This window comes from Hyla sarda, chromosome 4 (genome assembly GCF_029499605.1).
Source record: "Hyla sarda isolate aHylSar1 chromosome 4, aHylSar1.hap1, whole genome shotgun sequence".
In the NCBI taxonomy this organism is placed as follows: Eukaryota; Metazoa; Chordata; class Amphibia; order Anura; family Hylidae; genus Hyla; species Hyla sarda.
The window spans coordinates 338,256,457-338,276,468 of NC_079192.1; the positions used below are offsets into that span (position 1 = coordinate 338,256,457).

General features: G+C 42.3%; 1 protein-coding gene across 1 annotated transcript in view; it reads left to right on the forward strand.

The window, feature by feature from the left end:
* Nucleotides 1-20,012, forward strand: part of WWC1 (WW and C2 domain containing 1) — a 190,100-nt gene that overhangs the window by 84,027 nt on the left and 86,061 nt on the right. Inside the window, exons 2-5 of the mRNA XM_056516487.1 lie at nucleotides 9,816-9,925; nucleotides 14,552-14,755; nucleotides 15,538-15,614; nucleotides 16,941-17,020. Of these exons, the coding sequence (XP_056372462.1) occupies nucleotides 9,816-9,925; nucleotides 14,552-14,755; nucleotides 15,538-15,614; nucleotides 16,941-17,020 (471 nt within the window). The remainder of the gene's footprint in view (nucleotides 1-9,815; nucleotides 9,926-14,551; nucleotides 14,756-15,537; nucleotides 15,615-16,940; nucleotides 17,021-20,012) is intronic.

Here is a 20,012-nt window from a genome sequence, read left to right on the forward strand (position 1 = left end):
GCATGCCCGGACAGCCAACGGCTGTCCGGGCATGCTGGGAGTTGTAGTTTTGCAACAGCTGGAGGCACCCTGGTTGGGATACACTGACATAGACAGTGATTTACAGCTTCCAGCAGATCTTTCTTACTTTTATATGTAAGGATTTGCTTTATCTGTATTATTTATCTACTTATTTTTCTTCAATCCTCACTTTTTCCTATTTTTGGATGACATTTTGGTGCCTTTAGAACCAATTTCCAGCTTTCCATAGAGTTATGGTCTCAACATACAATGGTTTCAACATACAATGGTCATCCTGGAACAGATTAATATTGTAACTTGAGGGACCACTGTATATGTAATATAACCATTTGGTACCTGCAATGATTACTATATGTGGTTTTCAATTGATTATAGTATTAAAGGGGTATTCTTATTTTTTTTTTTTTTAAATCAACTTGTGCCATAAAGTTAATCAGATTTGTAAATTACTTCTATTTAAAAGTCTTAATCCTTCCAGTACTTATAAGCTGCTGTATGCTACAGTGGAAGTTCTTTTCTTTTTGAATTTTTTTTTCTGTCTGACCACAGTGCTCTCTGCTGACACCTCTGTCCATGTCAGGAATGGTCCAGAGCAGGATAGGTTTGCTATGGGGATTGGCTCCTACTCTGGACAGTTCCTGATATGGACAGAGGTGTCAGCAGAGAGCAGAATAGAAATTTTAAGTGAAAAGAACTTCCTGTAGAGCATACAGCAGCTGATAAGTACTGGAAGGATTACGATTTTTAAATAGAAGTAATTTACAAATCTGTTTAACTTTTTGGTACCAGTTGATTTAGAGAAAAAATGTTTTCCACCTGAGTACCCCTTTAAAGAGTGTATATACAGGGTATATTTATGGACACATTGCGTTGAAAGTCTTTACTTTCTCTGGATAATCTTTGAGATATTTCTACACCTTGATTGGAGTCACCTGTGGTAAATTCAGCTGATTGGACATGATATGAAAAAACACACAGGTCTCACTGTGCATATCAGAGCAAAAAGCCATGAGAGGGAAAGAACTGCCTGATGAGCTCAGAGACGGAATTGTTTGAAGGTACAGATCTAGAAAATGGTACCAAAAATTTCTTCTACGCTGAAAGTTTTCAAGAACACATTGGCCTCCATTATTCTTAAAGCCATCTGCTGGGTCCCTCCTCCTGCTCGAGAAGTTTTCTACATAATATTTTTATAATGTCTTTCCTGTTAATAAATCTATTACTGTCATACCCAAAGCTCTTGACAAGGCCACATCAGCTCTTATTGTAACCATCACTATATATACACTATATACAGCAAGACAACATTATTAAGAGAGTCTTAATACATTATATTAGCACCAATCATTATTTCTGGTTCACTATCCACTCCTATGTTATTTTTTCTGTGTTAAAACTGATATTACTATAAAACTTACACATTATTACTTGTAGAATAGGTAGAAAGAACATGAAAATGGACACTGTGTGAACAAGTAGATGTTTGGTTAAATATCCTGCCCACTCTTCTCCTTGTCTTATAGTACAGTGACATATACTAGTCAGCTATAACATAAAAAACACCTGCCTAATGGCGCGTAGTTCCCTTTCATGCCATGAAAACATCTACGACTAGGTGTCCTGTCATATCAAACACCAAGACGTGAGCAGAAGATCCTTTAACTTCTAGAAGTTGTGAGGTAGGGTCTCCATAGATGTTATTTTTTTTTTTTACATCACATAATCTGGACATTTTTTCCCATGTGGCAGGACATAGAAAATGGGATTCATCAGACCAATCATCTTCCATCATACTTTCTTCCTTTGCGTCATGGTACAGTTTGGAGGCTTATGTGCCAATTGTAGGAACGTTCGTTGGTTGACTGGCGTCTGCATGGACACTCTGTCCTACCACTTTTGTGAGCTTTCTTCCACTGAATATTAGGAATGCCCCACAAGCGAATCCATTTTAAAGATGTCATCCATCCATCACAATTTTGCCCTTGACAGAGTCCCTCAGATCCTTACGAATGCCTATTTCTACTTGTTCCAACACCTCAAGAACTGACTATATTATTTTTCACCCTATAGGACGCACCGGCATATAAGACGCACCCAATTTATAGGTGTAAAATCTAAAAAAATAAAGATTTTGAACCCAATAGTGGTCTTTAACCTGCGGACCTCCAGATGTTGCAAAACTACAACTCCCAGCATGCCCGGACAGCCGTTGGCTGTCCGGGCATGCTGGGAGTTGTAGTTTTGCAACATCTGGAGGTCCGCAGGTTAAAGAACACTGCATAAGAGGTAATACTCACGTGTCCCCGCCGCTCCGGACCCGTCACCGCTGCCCTGGATGTCGCTCCATCGCTGTCGCCGTGTCCCCGTCGCTCCAGAACGTCTCTGCTGCCGGCCGGGTATCCTCGCTCTCCGTTGCCGCCATCACGTCGTTACGCACGCCGACGCACGTACGCGATGACGTGATGACGAGGAAGGAGAGCGCCGGCCATACAGGGGATCCCTGAACAGAGAAGACACAGAGGAGGCAGGTAAGGTCCCTCCCGGTGTCCTGTAAGCACTAACCCGGCTATTCAGTCGGGCTGTTCGGGACCGCCGCGGTGAAATCGCGGCAGTCCCAAACAGCCCGACTGAACAGCCAGGTTAGTGTCACTTTCCCTTCAGACGCAGCGGTCAGCTTTGATCGCCACGTCTGAAGGGTTAATACAGGGCATCACCACAATCGGTGATGTCCTGTATTAGCCGCGGGTCCCGGCCGTTGATGGCCGCAGGGACCGCCGCGATAGGGGTGTATTCGCCGTATAAGACGCACCGACTTTTCCCCCCCAGTTTTGGGGAAGAAAAAGTGCGTCTTATACGGTGAAAAATACGGTATATTATTTTCACTGGGTGTTGAAAAGACAACTAGATAACAAGCAGGAAGCCCAGAAAACACTGTGCCGATTGTGTGTTGATCACCTGGTGAGTTTAATTCCTGTGTGTATGAGGCGTGAGTAAGCTCTGTGCCGGCTGTCATACTCTCTGCCCAATAAATGTATTTTCTCTTGAGCCAGAGAACATTGAGCTCAGCAAGTTTACATTTTTTATTTAACGGCTGAACTATCTAAAAAAAAAAAAAAAATTTCGCTATTTAGATCTTGATTTTTTTTCACTTTTTTCTCAGAGCTAGAACACTTACCAAGTGGGAAGCAAATGGCTACTCGTAGTAAATTGCCATAAGGCAGAGCATTGTGATGCTTCATGGAATAGTTATGTGCCCTAGTGTTATCTGCAGGTTGTGTTTTCCATATTTCAAGTGTAAGAATAAGATCCCTCTAAGTAAAGCGAGTTTCATCTTTGTGTATAAGCCTCTAATAAAGTCACTTAGTCCTGGTAAGGAACCAGGGGGTCTACTCTTAATACTCATCATGATCTCTTTTTTTTTGTACATTTCTTTTAAAGCATACCTGTCATATCACTGAAATATATATATATATATATATATATATATATATATGTTACTTACTAGGTTATGCAGATGCTTTACACGTCTTTTTATGTGGCTAACTCATGTATTTGGCGCACAAATCCCTCCATTCTGCTGCTCACTCATTCTGACATCCACTGGGGCGTGTCTGAGGAAAGCACTGAGTTTGCCCTCACTCGCCATGCATTCACTTCCTCCCTGAGTTTACTGTGCTGTGTTCTGAATCTTTTCATCCAATCCCTACAGGCTGCTCTGTAAACCCACCTCTTTGTTTTCAGACAAGCATCTGATAGACAGGACAGGAGTGAGCACAGAGGAGTGCTTGTCCTACCCTAACTTACTGAACTTTGTTCCAGCCTATGTTACAGCTTGGACAAAGATGATGTTGCGGCCGAGCATGAAAAAGAAAAAAACATTTTTAGGAAGTATATTAAAAGGTTAAAGGGGTACTCCACTGCTCAGCGTTTGGAACAAACTGTTCCGAACGCTGGAGCTGGTGCCGGGAGCTTGTGATGTCTTAGCCCTGCCCCCTCATATGACGTCACGCCCCCGCCCCCTTCATGCAAGTCTATGGGGGGGGCGGTGCTATGACATCACAAGCTCCCGGAGCTGACTCCAGCGTTCGGAACAGTTTTTCCAAACGTTGAGCAGCGGAGTACCCGTTTAATATTTAGCCAAGATGTACGGTATATAAAACATTTTTGATTCTGACAGTGCCCATTTAGGAAAAGGAGTTACAACGTAGAATCACGTTACAGTAAATAAGGATAAAATCAAAGCTGTGGAAACCTCTGCAATAATAGTAATAGTCAAAAAGTCCCCAGCAAATTTTCTCAACATAGAGAACAATGCTAAGTACTGTTTTACTGGGACTCGTGACTTTATATCACCTTGTAGTTGTAGCCAGTGGCCGTATTTATTAGGGATGTAAGAAAAAATCGATTCTCGCGATAATCGCGATTTTTCATTTGCCGATACAGAATCGATTCAAAATATTTTTGAATCGATTCTTTTAGGGATGTGGAATTTTTAATAAAACGCACTTTATCTTACCTGCCAACGAGCCCGCGGAGCTCCGGTACAGGTGTTGGGTCCCCGGGCTGTATTCTTCTTACTTCCTGTTAGCCCGGCACGTCACATGGAGCTTCAGCCTATCACTGGCCGCAGCGATGTCCCGCCTCCGCTGGTGATAGGCTGAAGCTCCATGTGACGTGCCGGACTAACAGGAAGTAAGAAGAATACAGCCCGGGGACCCAACACCTGTACCGGAGCTCCGGGGGCTCGTTGGCAGGTAAGATAAAGTGCGTTTTATTTTATTTTGCAGCCCGGACAGGATAACATGAGAAAAGTGAGCACCGGAGTACTAGATCGCCGCTGTCAAAGCTGACAGCGGCGTCTATTGGGATCTATGAATGCTCCCAGGTGGGCGATATATCGCGATGTATCGTCACCTAGACGGTATCGCGATATATCGCGATATATCGAATCGCCACACTGGTATCGCGATTCGAATCGAATCGCCAAATTCTTGGCGATTCACACCCCTAGTATTTATACAATACACTTTTTGGCTTGTTAGCATATGAATACTACATGTGCCCCTTTATAGATGAACATCAAAATGTTCTGAATAGCATAATAATTCCTAATACACTTACTGTCCAGCACAATGCTAACTAAAGAGATACAGAAAGAGTAACAGATCAGTCAGAAACAGACAGTATCAGTGTAACAAGTAACATATTATTCTATATCCTGCAACATAAGATAAAGGGAGAAAACACTTTATAACATCACTAACCTGACAGGATTTATTCCTTGTGGTGTTTATTTTTTGGGTTCTTCTGTGGTGATCTACAACCCCTGGCAAAAATTACGGAATCATCATTCCGGTTCTGATAAATATACCTACAATTAAATTCAATCCCTGGCATAGGTTTTCAGATCAAGTAGAGGTAAACATTATAGAATTAGTAAATGCTGAGGATAAATGGATCAAATCACCCCGTAATAGGAAGGTCATGAAAGGGAAACATGGGGAAATGTGAAAGCGTCAGAGTCTATTCACATGGCAGAATTTCCACCTGCGGAATTCCACCTCAAACTAAAGCCCATAGACTTCGATGGGATTCCGCACTTCCATTCACACTTCTGAATTTCCGCTTGCAGAATTCTGATGGCTTTTATGAGTTTCCGCACTCTCAGTTACACTTCTGAATTTCCGCATGCGGAATTCCGCAAGCGGAAATTCAGAAGTGTGATTGGGAGTACGGAATCCCATAGAAGTCTATGGGCTTTAATTTGAGGTGGAATTCCGCAAGCAGAAATTGTGCAGTGTGAATAGACCCTAAGGGACTATTCACTCGGACGGAATTTCACCATGAATTTCGCTTCCGCTTCCTTGGGTGGTTTGTGGCTTGTGCAGATTTTGTGTGGAATTCCATAGAAGTCTATTGGGCTTTCATTTGAGGCAGAATATTTCAATGAAATATGGCTTGAAAATGACATGGCAGGCTAATCGATCTGCTTGTGTCTGCAAAGGCTTATAATAAAGAAATGAAACAGTAGAGGGCATCATAAATGAATCCTTATGATTCTTAAGTTCAGAATCCTGTGGGTTAGTTTGTGATGTTTGATATACAAATATTGCCATATACAATCCATATATTGAAGGGATAGTGGGGAGAATCTATCATTATTTTTAGAGCTGCTTTTGTGTGTATATTTGTCTCACAGTTAGTGCTGCGCAGCGTCTCAGCGTCTCTTTTTTGAAACTTTTTGGTTTACACTTTTTTTTTGTAAAGTGTGTACAGACCAGCTGTTAGAAAAAAAAAACAAGTGGAAACTTAGCCTGACAGTTTTTGGATATACGCTACTGCAGTTTTGAGCCAAAGTCAGAAGTGCAAGACGTGTATGACATGTGTATGACTAAGGCCCTGCGGGCCGAAACGCGCCACGTTACCTGAGTGTCCGATGTATCCTATGGCAACCATGCAATAAAGCAACTCGGTTTTACACGTGTGTGCGCTGGACATTCTTCCTTTCTTGCATATGTTTGGACTAGTCCTGGTCCTGTCCGCGCGCAGAAGCCTGGGGTGGAGCTGGTTCTACTTCCTTGTAGAAGTAGAAGTGGATCCATAAGGGAGGAGAACTGTAAGTCCTTCCTTTTATATGTCCTATTCCTTTTGAATAAATTTCTGGCTTTGGCTCAAAAACTACAGTTACAACTTAGCCTTAAAGGGGTACTCCGCCCCTAGACATCTTATCCTCTATCCAAAGGATAGGGGATAAGATGTCAAATCGCCGGGGTCCCGCTGCTGGGGACCCCCGGAATCTCCGCTGCAGCACCCCGCTATCATTACTGCACAGAGCAGACTCGCTCCATGCGTAATGACCAGCGATACAGGGACCGGAGCATCGTTGTGTCACGGCTCCGCCCCCTCGTGACATCATGGCCTGCACCTTTAATGCAAGTCTATAGGAGGTGGCGCGATGGCCGCCAAGCCCCCTCCCATAGACTTGTATTGAGGGGACGGAGCCATGACGTAACAATGCTCCGGCCCCTGTATTGCCCGTCATTACACACAGAGCGAGTTTGCTCTGTGCAGTAATGATAGCGGGGTGCCTCGGCAGAGATCCCAGGGGTCCCCAGCAGCGGGACCCCAGCGATCTGACATCTTATCCCCTATCCTTTGGATAAAGTGTCTGTGGGCAGAGTACCCCTTTAAGGTTAGTCTTTTGCAGTGGTAAAGAATTTATGAACTGAAATTTTTTTGGAAAAAACACCAAAAAGTCTCAAAAATACACTAGCCCAGACTTAGCTTTTTTGTATGTGTGTAGAGTAAAATTTCAGAAAATGTCCATCAAATGCTTTATAATAAATTATTCAAACAATACAACAATGAACAATAATACTTCACCTACACCTACAATGATGAATGCCCCCCAGTGTGTGTGTGTATACAGTATATATATATATATATATATATATATATATATATATTTAATGCAGGAGTGCTTGCACAAGCTGACAGATCAGTACGCAGGTCATGCCAGATTGTAAGTTTACACAGAGTTTAGGCTAAGTATACTGGCAGAGAAGAGTTGTTTGTCCACATTCTTTATATATTAGCAATGTTATAAACAATAGTATTTGATAGGATCTGTTTAATAAATGCTACAGGACGCCTGCAATGAGAATAATACATAATGTTTAGAAATCTCATAGCCAACTTCTGTGCGTTGCTTTCATCATTGTAAAACCCGTTGATGTTCTCTATTTAATCATACAGTAACAAGAGTTATATATACTTATAGGCTCCTGAATGGAAAAAAAACGACGTGTCGCATACCCCAGATTTCACTTTAAGCATATTACAATTCAATAACTAGAATTCTATTGTGATTGTTGACATTTGCCCATGACATTTGAGAGCTTTGTAATAGTAATATACTTGTTATAATACAGTGCATGGATCACAATATGTGTTCCGAGTAATGCAGACTACAAGCATAGAACATGTGCAGTGCTGAATCTAAAGGGGTACTCTGCCCGTAGTAGACATCTTATCCCCTATCCGCCGCTGGGGACCCCTGTGAGCTCCATTTTGCACTCGGCATTCGTTCAGTGCCGGAGGGCGCTCCCATAGACTTGCATTGAGGGGGCATGGCCGTGACGTCATGAGAGGGGCATGACCGTGACATCATTAGCCTCCGCCCCTCATCGCCAGTCATCCGGCACGGAGTGAAGTTCGCTACGTGCACCGGATGTCTGGGGTGCCGCAGCAGAGCTTCTTTGGATAGGGGATAAGATGTCTAGGGGCGGAGTACACTTTTGAGGTTCCTCACATGGGCGATTATTGGCCAAAATAGGCAACTATTGCTCCATGCAAAAGGCACAGCGATCGACCAATAAGGAAGTGTGTGCTCATTTGTCTGCTGATAGCTGGGATCGTAAACAGAACGTGTTGGTGACATTGATGTGAGGGAAGGGTCACATGAGTTATTCAGCAATCATTGAGGTGACTGTTTAATGGCAATTTGCCTGTCTAAGGCTGTGTTCACGTGTTCAGGTTTTTAATTGCAATTTCTAAATAGAAAGTCAGGAATATATTTGAAAAGAGAAGTTTTATCCTTTCTTAATACATGCCCTTCACTTTGACCTGTTCCTGGCTTTGTGTTTAATAATTGCAACTAAAAGCTGATCGTGTGAACACACCCTTAGTGTACTTTCATTAGGCACCAGTTGACTTGTCCATAGTCAGTCTCCCATGTTAATTGATCCAGAAGGAATTGCACTGATGATACACCGACAATACACCTAAGATAGCTGTGGAATGAATGCTATGTTATCACATAGCAATGTTACCACCTGTCATACCAAGAGCATTGCGTGATGTCTCTCTACAAACTGGTGAAATGCAGTTTTAGCGTTCTAGAGCTCCATTATTTGATGTCTGCAGCTTTTTACTTGTCAGACAGTCCATCCCTAGCAACTAGCCTCAGATTATTTAGGATTCATCTTCACTTGTATGTCCATCTTAAGGGGAATCGGTCAGCTCCAGAACATACTCAGAGCTCAAGTGTAAAATAGGTGGTGCTGAGCTGCAGCATGCGCGCCTCCTTCCTCCCCCACTCTTTCCTGCTCTGCATGATTCATGATTAGGGCTCAGCTTCCAGCACTGAGCTTTCTACCTCAGTCAGTCATGGAGGGTCAAAGTGGAGAAGGGAGCTGAGTTCTAAGCATGATTTAGAGTTGTCAGATTCCCTATACATTTTTGCCATATAGTCTACCAAAAAGCTGTAAGTAAGGTAAGATGAAAAGCTCTGATTAAGCATAGATGGTGCCATGGGAATGCAATGTTACCTCCTGTTATAGCCAAGGCATTGCATGCTGTCTGAAAACAGGTGAAGTACATTCTGGCTATGACATGATGGTACATTACAACCCTGCTTCAATGTCTTACATATCATAGGTAAAATGAAAGCATATAACATGGCTGTGATGATGTATATGCTCCACTAGGGCCAGCATGGCAGCAAGTGTAACAGTACTAGCTAGCCTTTTCATAAGAACTTCCAACTATACTATTGAAAGCAACGATCCTATAATGGGTGGCACAAAATGTTATTGTGGGCTGCAGGTCGTGTATTTATGGCACTGCTAGGACATTGCTAAATGATTAAACAAACAAGGACATTAAAAGTGTGCATTGTAACTATCGATTCTGTCCTCTGGAAGCAATGGGACATTTTGGGTATAGTTCTTAAAATGTTTGTTTTATGAAAACTGAGGGATAGGTAATAGTCCATCTTTGTGTTTTTTTCCCAGATATACCAAACCATTAACATTTGCGGACTGTATTGGTGATGAATTACCGCTGGGATGGGAAGAGGCCTATGATGCTCAAGTCGGTGTTTACTACATTGACCATAACACTCGTAAGTAATAAGATCTGTGCAGAACTGGAATAGCTACAAGCGTGAGGCTACGTTTCCACACAGGTTTTTTTCTGGCGTTTTTTTAAAAACTGCCACTGCACAGAATGGGAAATATAAAGGAAGGACTTCTACTTCTCCTTCCTACTGGATCCGCTTCAGACTTTGGCTCCAAAACTGCAGTGGCAGTATAAAAAAAAAACAGCAGTTTAAAAAAAAAAAAACGCCAGCCAGAAAAAAAGAAACCTAGCCTAAGGGTACGTTCACACGAGCGGATCCCCAGCGCGTATTATGCTGCGGATCGGCTGCTGAAGGACCGCTGTATGCTGCCTTTACAGGTACCTGCTCAGAGCAGCAATACGCCGCCACGAGCAGACACACTGCGATGTGCGAGTTGCCGTGCGCAGACGCAGTATACTCGCACATCACGGCAGCTCTCGGCCTAGCTCATAGAGCAGGGGGAGCGTTCGCAATGTGTGCGAGTACACCGCGCATGCGCAGCGACTCGCACATCACTTCAGTCTTTCTGCTTGTAGCTTGCTGCTCCAAGCCGGCCCCTGTAAAGGCAGCATACAGCGGTCCTTCAGTGGCGGATCCGTAGCGTAATACGTGCTGGGGATCCGCTCGTGTGAACGTACCCTAAATGTGATCAGCTGTTTCCTAAAATCAAGCGTGAGTCTCCCTTTAAAACAGATAACAGGAGTGCTCCGTTATGTTGAGTAATAGGGGGAAACCCTTGCAAACCAAACTTAAACCTTCACCAAAGAGGTGCCAGGGCCCTAGTAGTATACAGCGGGATCACTAGCCACGGAGTCTGTATTCAGCCGTGACAGACTTTACTAAATATTTATGGGAAGTGAAAAGATATGCAGATAGGATTTCAGTATACTGTTTTGTGTTGTCATTATGAAATATTTATTGCATCTCGACTGTCAGTGCTGTTTCAGTGTGATGAGGTGGAGTGCCTGAACTCTGTATTATATAGTCAGTAGAATGATTTGCAAGGAAACACACAGCTGAATAACAATAAAGACGCAGCCTGGATGAATTTCTCATTTAACTGCTTCTTTTGTAAATTCTCCTGGCTGAGGTACAGAAGTTTTATAGGTGGCATTCTGGGGGAAAAAATATATATTTTTACTGACCGTCTGTAACAAGCTATTAACAGCCGTGATGATTCTTCTCTTACTGGTACTCATAAACAAAAGCAGCACTGAAACACAGCAGCACACCAATGGTGTGCTGCTGTGTTTCAGTGTTGCTTTTGTTTATGAGCATTAGTTGTTCCTTATCACTTAACAGCATCCAGTTATTTATACAATTATAATTTTGGATTGAGCCCCCATTTTCTTATTTTCTACTCTTCTCTTTCTGGGACGCTTTATGTAGACAGTATGATCTGGTTCCACTATTTTCTATTCTGAATGCTGTGTGCACCAGATGTCCCTTTTCCCATGCATCTCTATAAGACCTAGGGATCCAGAGAGAAAGTGACTTCTAGTCCACACAGCAGAAGCTGTGACATTTGTATAGTCACGTGGGTGTGCTGTGGGTGGATCAGAACGGTGTGTTATGGGAATGAAGCCGTATGGGAAGAATCTAAGTGTCTGTTTAACTATAGCAAGTAAAAAAAGTTTTTTTTAAATGCATTAACCAGTTTTCTAAAAGATAATTGGGCAGACTATGAATGAGAGGCCAACCCTCGGCACTCTAACCGATCAGCTGTTTGAAGAGGCCACGTACGCTCTGTTTTTTGGGGCTTTTGTTTTTTTACTTGGGTCCATCCTCTACACACTTGGTAACAGCTGCGCAGCCTTGGCCCTTTCACTTAAATGAATCCCCTTTTACTTGAACGGAAAAAGTCTGTAATACACTGCACTGCCACTACCAAGTCGATGGCATGCCGGGCAATGGATTGATGTAAACAAAAAAGAAGTTGCTGAGCTCACCCAAGCCAGTTTGGCCTCTTCATACAACTGATCGGGGGGGGGGGGGGGGGGGGTTGGGTGAGGCATGTCAACCATCAGTCCAACAGTCTATTCTAACAGACACATCTTTTTAACAAAACCAGGCAGAAAATGTGCCAAATTTCTCACAGTGGCACAAGCGGTATGGTAGACTTTTTAGACAGTTTAGACTCTTTTCTCTTCCTTATGCCACCTTTTTAATTGAGAGTTAAGGAAAGCCACTGCATTACGTGATACATTTGACATTTAAATGAAAAAACAGGTCACAACGTTTACCCAAAAAATATTTCCCGGGGCATCACTTTGTCTCCTTCTCTGGCTTCCCTTCTTCCTAAAGTGCATCCTAGTGGCATCTCTTTCTTGGGTAAGAAATGCACACTCCCATAGCCATCCAGATAATTTAAAACAATACATAATGGCCTTCATTTACAAAGACTGGAGTGTCGGTTAGGTTTTTTTTTCAGTGTACTCATCTTTCTTTTCCTTGTGATTTACTAATCTGTCGCATGTGTCGTTTTTTTTTTTTTGTGTCACACGATATTCAATTCTGTATATATAATTAAAAAAAATCTGTTACATAATTTAATCATAAAAGCGTTGAGGGGTTAAAAATGCTTTTAAAGTATAAAACAAGTAATTTAATCATGAACCACAATGGTCAGCTGTCCCTTCCTCAAAAACACTAAATTTTTCCATTTTTCTCGACCCCTGGGCTGTCGGTTTTTCAGAGTTGAGAAATCACACTTTTTTCAGAGTGATTTCACAATTACTCCGAGTGATTTTTCCATTTTGTCGGGTTAACGCCCATTTTTGAGTAAACCGCGCCCATTTTGTAGGTTAAATTAAACTCTCCGAGTGTTTTGGAAAATGTAGGTTGTGCGCCTAAATTTGGGGCGCAGATTTGGTCGCACGCGGGATGCGACCAAATTTTGGATGCAATAACCGAGAAAAACCGTCGGTTCTCCTTTAGTGAATGAGGGCCAATGTGTCAAACCAGGCCAGCTTCATCCATTGGCAGTTTTAAGGCTTGGTTCATGGGGAAAATGTGCGATTGCGATTATGGGCCTAAATATTGCGATATCGATATTTGATGCAATATTATAAATAAATGGTGAAATCCCGCCATTTTATGTCCAATCTCCTCCCTTTTACAACTATCAACACATTTTATGCACACCGCCCATTTCACATCTCTCCGTTTAATTTCTATCTCCACCTGTCCCATTCTCCCCTCATGGTCACATCTTCTCCCATCACATCTTCCCCCTATGTCACTTTCCTCCCCTGTCACATCCCCCCCCCCTGTCACATTCCTCACCTGTCACAATCTTCCTCCCCTGTCACTTTCCTCCCCTGTCACTTTCCTCCCCTGTCACTTCCCCCCTGTCACAATCTTCCCCCCCTGTCACAATCTTCCCCCTTTCACATTCCCCCCCTGTCACTTTCCTCCCCTGTCACTTTCCTCCCCTGTCACTATCCTCCCCTGTTACTTTCCTCCCCTGTCACATTCCTCCCTGTAACAATCTTCCCCCCTGTCACATTCCTCGCTTGTCCCAATCTTCCTTCCATGTCACATTCCCCCCCTGTCACATTGCTCCCCTTTCACAATCTTCCCCCCTTTCACTTTCCTCCCCTGTCACATTCCCCCCGTCACTTTCCTCCCCTGTCACAATCTTCCTTCCATGTCACATTCCCCTTGTCACATTCCCCCCTGTCACTTTCCTCCCCTGTCACATTCCCCCCTGTCACAATCTTCCTTCCATGTCACATTCCCCCCTGTCACAATCTTCCTTCCATGTCACATTCCCCCCTGTCACATTTCCCCCCCCATCACATTCCCCTTGTCACATTCCCCCCTGTCACATTTTGTACTGCAGCAATACACTAGGTTTCCTGGGCGGTTTTCAAATCACAAACCTGTGTGTTTGCTGCTGAAAAAGACCTTTTCCCATCAGCCAATCACTGCAGCGAGTGATTGGCTGAAAAGGGAAATGTCCTACTGCTTGTACGGAGAAGAGATGAGCCATCGGACCGCACGGAGGGAAACAGCATCTGCAGGGACCGGGAGTAGGTGAGCAGAAGGTTTTTTCTTTTTTCTTCTCCCTGCGCCCTTTTAGCTCAGTTTTTTTAATTTTTTTTTACCAGGGTGCCTCCAGCTGTTGTGAAACTACTACTCCCAGCATGCCCAAACAGCCTTTGCTGGGAGTTTTAGTTTTGCAACAACTGGAGGCACCCTGGTTGGGAAACACTGACTTTTAGTATTTCAATTTGTTTTTACCTGCTGTGGCCCGCCCCCATCTGCAGCACAGGGGAGCCGGCCTTAGCAGATAATCGTAAGTTCTCCCGGGGGGTCGTATCGCTATATCGCAAAAAGCAAAAATCGCGATTCGTTGCTTTTGCAATATATGGTGCAGCCCTAGTCCCTATGCTGATCCCCTTTCTCTTCTTCCCCCTTTTTCTTACTCTTATAGCTTTTACTTTTCTTAGAATTTTTCTTTCTGTCATGCTCTGACCTCTTATTCATATAAATCTACAATAGTATTCCTTATTTCTATACATATAATATAAAAAACTTTATTATTAAATTTTATTGCCCTGATTTATTGTAATATTCCATACATACGCTTTTGGATACTGAAAATGTAAATTTCTTTAATGTTAGAAACGACACAAATAGAAGATCCAAGAGTACAATGGAGAAGAGAACAGGAGCGTATGTTAAAGGACTACCTAGTCCTTGCTCAGGAAGCCCTGGTGGCTCAGAAAGAGATTTACCAAGTCAAGCAACAGAGACTGGAATTAGCCCAGAAGGAGTATAGGCAGCTGCATGATGTCTGGAAACATAAACTTGGATCTCAGACAAGTTGTAAGTATAAGACCAACATCAAAGCGACTCTGGAATTTGACAGATGTCTGATCTTAAAGGGGTACTCCGGTGAAAAAATGTTTTTTTTAATTAACTGGTGCCAGAAAGTTAAACAGATTTGTAAATGACTTCTATTAAAAAATCTTTACTCTTCCAGTACTTTTTAGCAGCTGTATGCTACAGAGGAAATTATTTTCTTTTTGAATTTCTTTTTTGTCTTGTCCACAGTGCTCTCTGCTGACACCTCTGTCCATGCCAGGAACTGTCCAGAGCAGCATAGGTTTGCAATGGGGATTTTCTTCTGCTCTGGACAGTTCCTGATACGGGCATAACGTGTCCGCAGAGAGCACTGTGGACAAGACAAAAAAGAAATTCAAAAAGAAAATAATTTCCTCTGTAGCATACAGCTGCTAAAAAGTACTGGAAGGATTAAGATTTTTTAATAAAGTCATTTACAAATCTGTTTAACTTTCTGGCACAAGTTGATTTAAAAATTAAATGTTTTCCACCTGAGTACCCCTTTAAGTGTATTGGGGATTTTAAAAAAAAAAAATTTAATTTCAAGATGGCTTTTATTTTTATACTGCAACGGCAACCATCAGAGACAACAGGCAGCCATCCATGACGTTGATGGGGCAGGATCAGGGGATGCTGAAAATACTGGGAAGTCAAGTGCTGATTCTCATAGTTTCTTCCCTGTGTACTTTTCAGTATGTTCTGTTAACCAATTCTTATAGACTTTTGTGTTCATTTTGCTTCATTTTATTTTTATTTTTTTTCAGTGGTTTCTGGCTCCTCATCTAGTTCCAAATATGACCCTGAGATCCTGAAGGCTGAAATTGCTACAACAAAGTCCAGGGTATGTAGCTAATAACTTTTCTAATAATTTATTTTATTTATTAGTGCATATTATATTCAGTATTATCTGTAGACTGAATCATGCTGACATTGTATGGCCCACAATAGTGCTGATTTCTGAGAGACAGTACTTAATTTTTGAGAGTATATGGGATGTGGGGTTTGGAACAATATAATAATATTTATTAGTATTAAATATTACAATACAGAAATATGGGTGCACTACTGTGGTAGATGTATACAATGACATTGACTATCCCTCAACACTGATGTTAAAATTGAGACATTCGCCAGTGTATCCTTATATGAAGGACCCACAGAGCCCGCACACCAACGCCAAGGTTTCTCAAAATGGCGCGGGACCTAACGCTAATCCTACCTGCTGATAAGCAAAATAGGGGCCAGTGGGCAATTACGGCAGCATTCGGTCGACTCACAGCCTCCTCCCAGGTACCCTCCAGCGTGACTGAGCAGACATACAATGGGAGGAGGGAGGCAGGCTGCAAGCCCCACCTGAGTTGGCTAATATGGGTGCCTGGCCTCACAGGTGCTACCCTAATGCTGCCTGGAAGATATTCAAGGCGCATTAACTATGGAGTTTACACACCTCCAAGTATAAAATTTAAACAACAAAAAATGTGGTCTCAAATGGCTGGAGGTGCTCAACCCCAAATGCGGTTGTGCATTTATACTGGGGGAGCAGATCCTGTCCTTGTAGTCCGTTGCTAGGGGCGATCCCGAGCATAAAAATGCATACAATGACCGAATGCTGTCGTAATTGCCCACTGGCCCCTGTTTTGCTTATCACACACAGGTAGGATTAGCGTTAGGTCCCGTGCCATTTTGAGAAACCTTGGCATTGGTGTGCGGGCTCTGGTATGTCCTTCATATAAGGATATACTGGTGAATGTCTCAATTTTAACATCAGTGTTGAGGGATAGCCAATGTCATTGTATACATCTACCACAGTAGTGCACCCATATTCCTGTATTGTATTATTCTAATTGTTACACATCCACACCGTCTATCTGGTGTAGGATTCTATTGTGGCACTTGTAGTCCGCTGCAGGCATCCTCCATTGTATGCATTTTTATGCTGGGGATCTCACCTAGCAACGGACTACAAGGGCAGGATCTGCTCCCCTAGTATAAATGCACAACCGCATTTTTGGGGTTGAGCACCTCCAGCCATTTGAGACCACTTTTTTTGTTGTTTGTTTATTATTATTAAATATGTCTAATGTGTTATCCTTATTTAAATACAATTAAGCATAGACTTATACATAAATTAGAAACTTATTTATACAGTTTATTCATGTCTTCACAGGTAAACAAGCTGAAGCGAGAGGTGGTGTTTATGCAGCAAGAGCTGCAGTACAAGGAAAATGGTTACCAAACTCTTCAACAGTAAGTTTTTCTTGCTTGTTTATTTCCATTCAGTTTTTACACTTAAGATGTCTAGCGGTGGAGTACCCCTTTATCTCCTATCCAAAGGATAGGGGATAAGATGTCTGATCGCGGGGGTCCCGCCACTGGGGACCCCTGCAATATAGCATGCAGCACCCACCGTATCTGCTTCCGGAAGCGTTGGAGGTTTTGGCTCCCGACCACGGGGATGGAAGATCGTGACGCCACAACTCTGCCCCCGTGTGACGTCTATGGGACTTGCATTGAGGGGGCGGGGCCTGACATCACACGGGGGTGATCACACGGGGGCGATCAGACATCTTATCCCCTATCCTTTGGATAGGGGATAAGATGTCTAGGGGTTAAGTACCCCTTTAAGCTTTTAAAACACTGCCATAGTGTCATTCACAAGTGCCTTGAACATAATAATAGTACTTTCTTACCAACAGCTCTGTTTTAGTTATTTATTTTATAGTAAATAAATAATATAGTGATTTTTGCGGTTGTGCCACAATTAAACAGGCCATGGTGGGCTAAAAACAGGCTGTAAACTGAATTTTTACAGTCTGTAAATGAGGAAAAAAAACAGTAATCCCACTCAGCATTTATGATAAGCATGAAGCCAGCCATGCCTTTATATCTCTTCCAGCCTGCGGTCTGGTTGGCAGTGGATATGATGGCACGGCTGTCTTCTTGCTTATTACAAATGCTGTAGATATTTGCATGGAAATCCTTAAAGGATTATCATACCATGCATGTGGGTGAGATTTCTTTCTTTAATTTTTTTTTTTTCGGATGGAAATTGAAAATCGGATGGACATTTAAAATCTGCAGCATATCAATTTCTATCATGTATATGCGTGGATTGGTTGCTGTTTTTTTCCATTGAATTCAGACGAGAAGAAGAAATCAAATTCTAGTTTGCTGTGGATACAGGTACAATAAAGTATAAAAGTGTAAAATAATAAAAACAGTGTATACCCTTTCCCTGTCTCCTAGTACTCCCGTATTGATGCTTCACTTTTGCCTTAAATAGTAGATAATCTGCAGCAATATCACAATACTGGGATTTGACTGGTTTTCTTCTCCCCGTCTGAATTCAATTCAGTCTTTGTGTGATGGAGATTAAACTTCTGGAGATTAAAAAGTTAATGTGTAGATAAAAAAAACTCACAATTACTCTACTGTACCCACTGTGGATTTCTATGCAAAATCTGTATGTAAAATATGCAACATTTTGGCCACCTGGAATCATAACCTAAATGGACAATAGTTTGCAACAGTTTGTAAATTATTAGTTTTTGTATTTTGGGGGATTTACCAAGCCTTGTGCAAAGGAACAGATTAACAGTTGCCCATAACTACCAGATTCTACCCTATAGTGAGAAAGCATTGCCATGTTGCATAAAAAATTAAGAGTAGCGCGCGCGCGCCTTTACAGCACCGCAATGAAACATGTGAATACCATCTGCAACATGGCAATGCTTTCTCATTATGGGGTAGAATCTTGTATTCACATGTTTCATTGGGGTGCTGTAAAGGCGCGCGCGCGCTACTCTTAATTTTTTATGTATGGATTTTCAATCTTCATCAATAATAAGTTACGTTGGACAGTTGTAATAACAATAGTTATACATAAATAGACCTTTAGGGTCGGTTCCATAACGTTTGGTTATCCTGTTCAAACATCCGCTTGATTTCCGTTTACAGATCCTTTTTGTTTTCAGTGAGCCATCCATCATGGTTAAGTGTCCATTTTAAGTTGGATCCGTTTCTCTTACAGGATAGACCAATGCAGGGTTTTAACATTTTTTACACAAATAGATCCAAATGGCAGCAGCATGCTGTTTTATATTAAAAATGGCTAAATAAAAAGTGGGTTTAAAGGGGCTTTCCAGTGTGTATAGTGCACTGCTAAGGCTGTGGTGAAACAACAAGAAAAAGCTATACTTGCCTACCCCCAATACCCATTTTTCATCTCTTCTGCCTGCTTTCCTGATTCTGTATGGGAAGGTCCTGCACTGAACTCTCCTTTAAAAGCAGGCAGAAGAAATGAGCAGCGTGGGACCAGAAGTGAAGGAAATGGTAGCTGCGGCGGGACCAGTGGAGGACTGAGGGTAGGGAAGAATAGCTCTTTTTTTTTTCTTGTTTTTTTAATATGCCTTTAAAATCGATACATATCTGTCAAAAAACGGACAGTTGATCTTAAAAAGCTTCCTATTGTTTCCTCATATTTTTCTTTTTAAATGTAAAAAAACAAGACATTCCAACAGGATATAAAAGCGAGATGTGAACCAAGCTTATTCACTGTAGGTTAGTTATGCTGATCTGAAAATCGTCTAGAGCGTGATCAGAGAAGTACAATGTGCATGCTACCATAGCCAGGATGTGTCTTCTTTCCTCCATGGAGCTGAGCCTGCTGTGTGCCAGGAGTCTGCCTCTGCATCCTTTTCTTCTGACAGAAACAAAAGAAAATTAATCTGGAACATGGATATTAAAGCTAGAATCTGACATGTCAGCAAAGATCAAACTGAAAAAGGATTAAGGAAGCGCTTTTTGATCTTGACGTGATTGACGCTTCAGGCTCAGAAGGTCTTTATAGCTGTAACAAGTCTTCCGTCCCTGCCTCCTAGAAACTCTGGAGCAGTTCCTGTATAAATACTTTCTGAATAACGTGTCATATAGTATTTCAGAGTGGAGACAAGAAGAATGTTCTCTACTGTTCTTGCACCCTTGCTAAACCTGTTTTACCGCTGTACTCTGCTCCCACGGCAACTCCGCCTAGAGCTTGGCTCTAAGAATCCATGATGAAATGGTGTAATAGTAATACCACCAGTCCTAATCTTAAATCAATATGCTTATATAACAAGGTTGTCAATGTTTGGATGATCGGACCTGCCAGCAGTGAGCAGGATGAAAGTCATGGGAGAACACATCACCATTCAGTCTGAGCACACACTTGAGATGCTGGTCACCAACATGTTAATCCAAT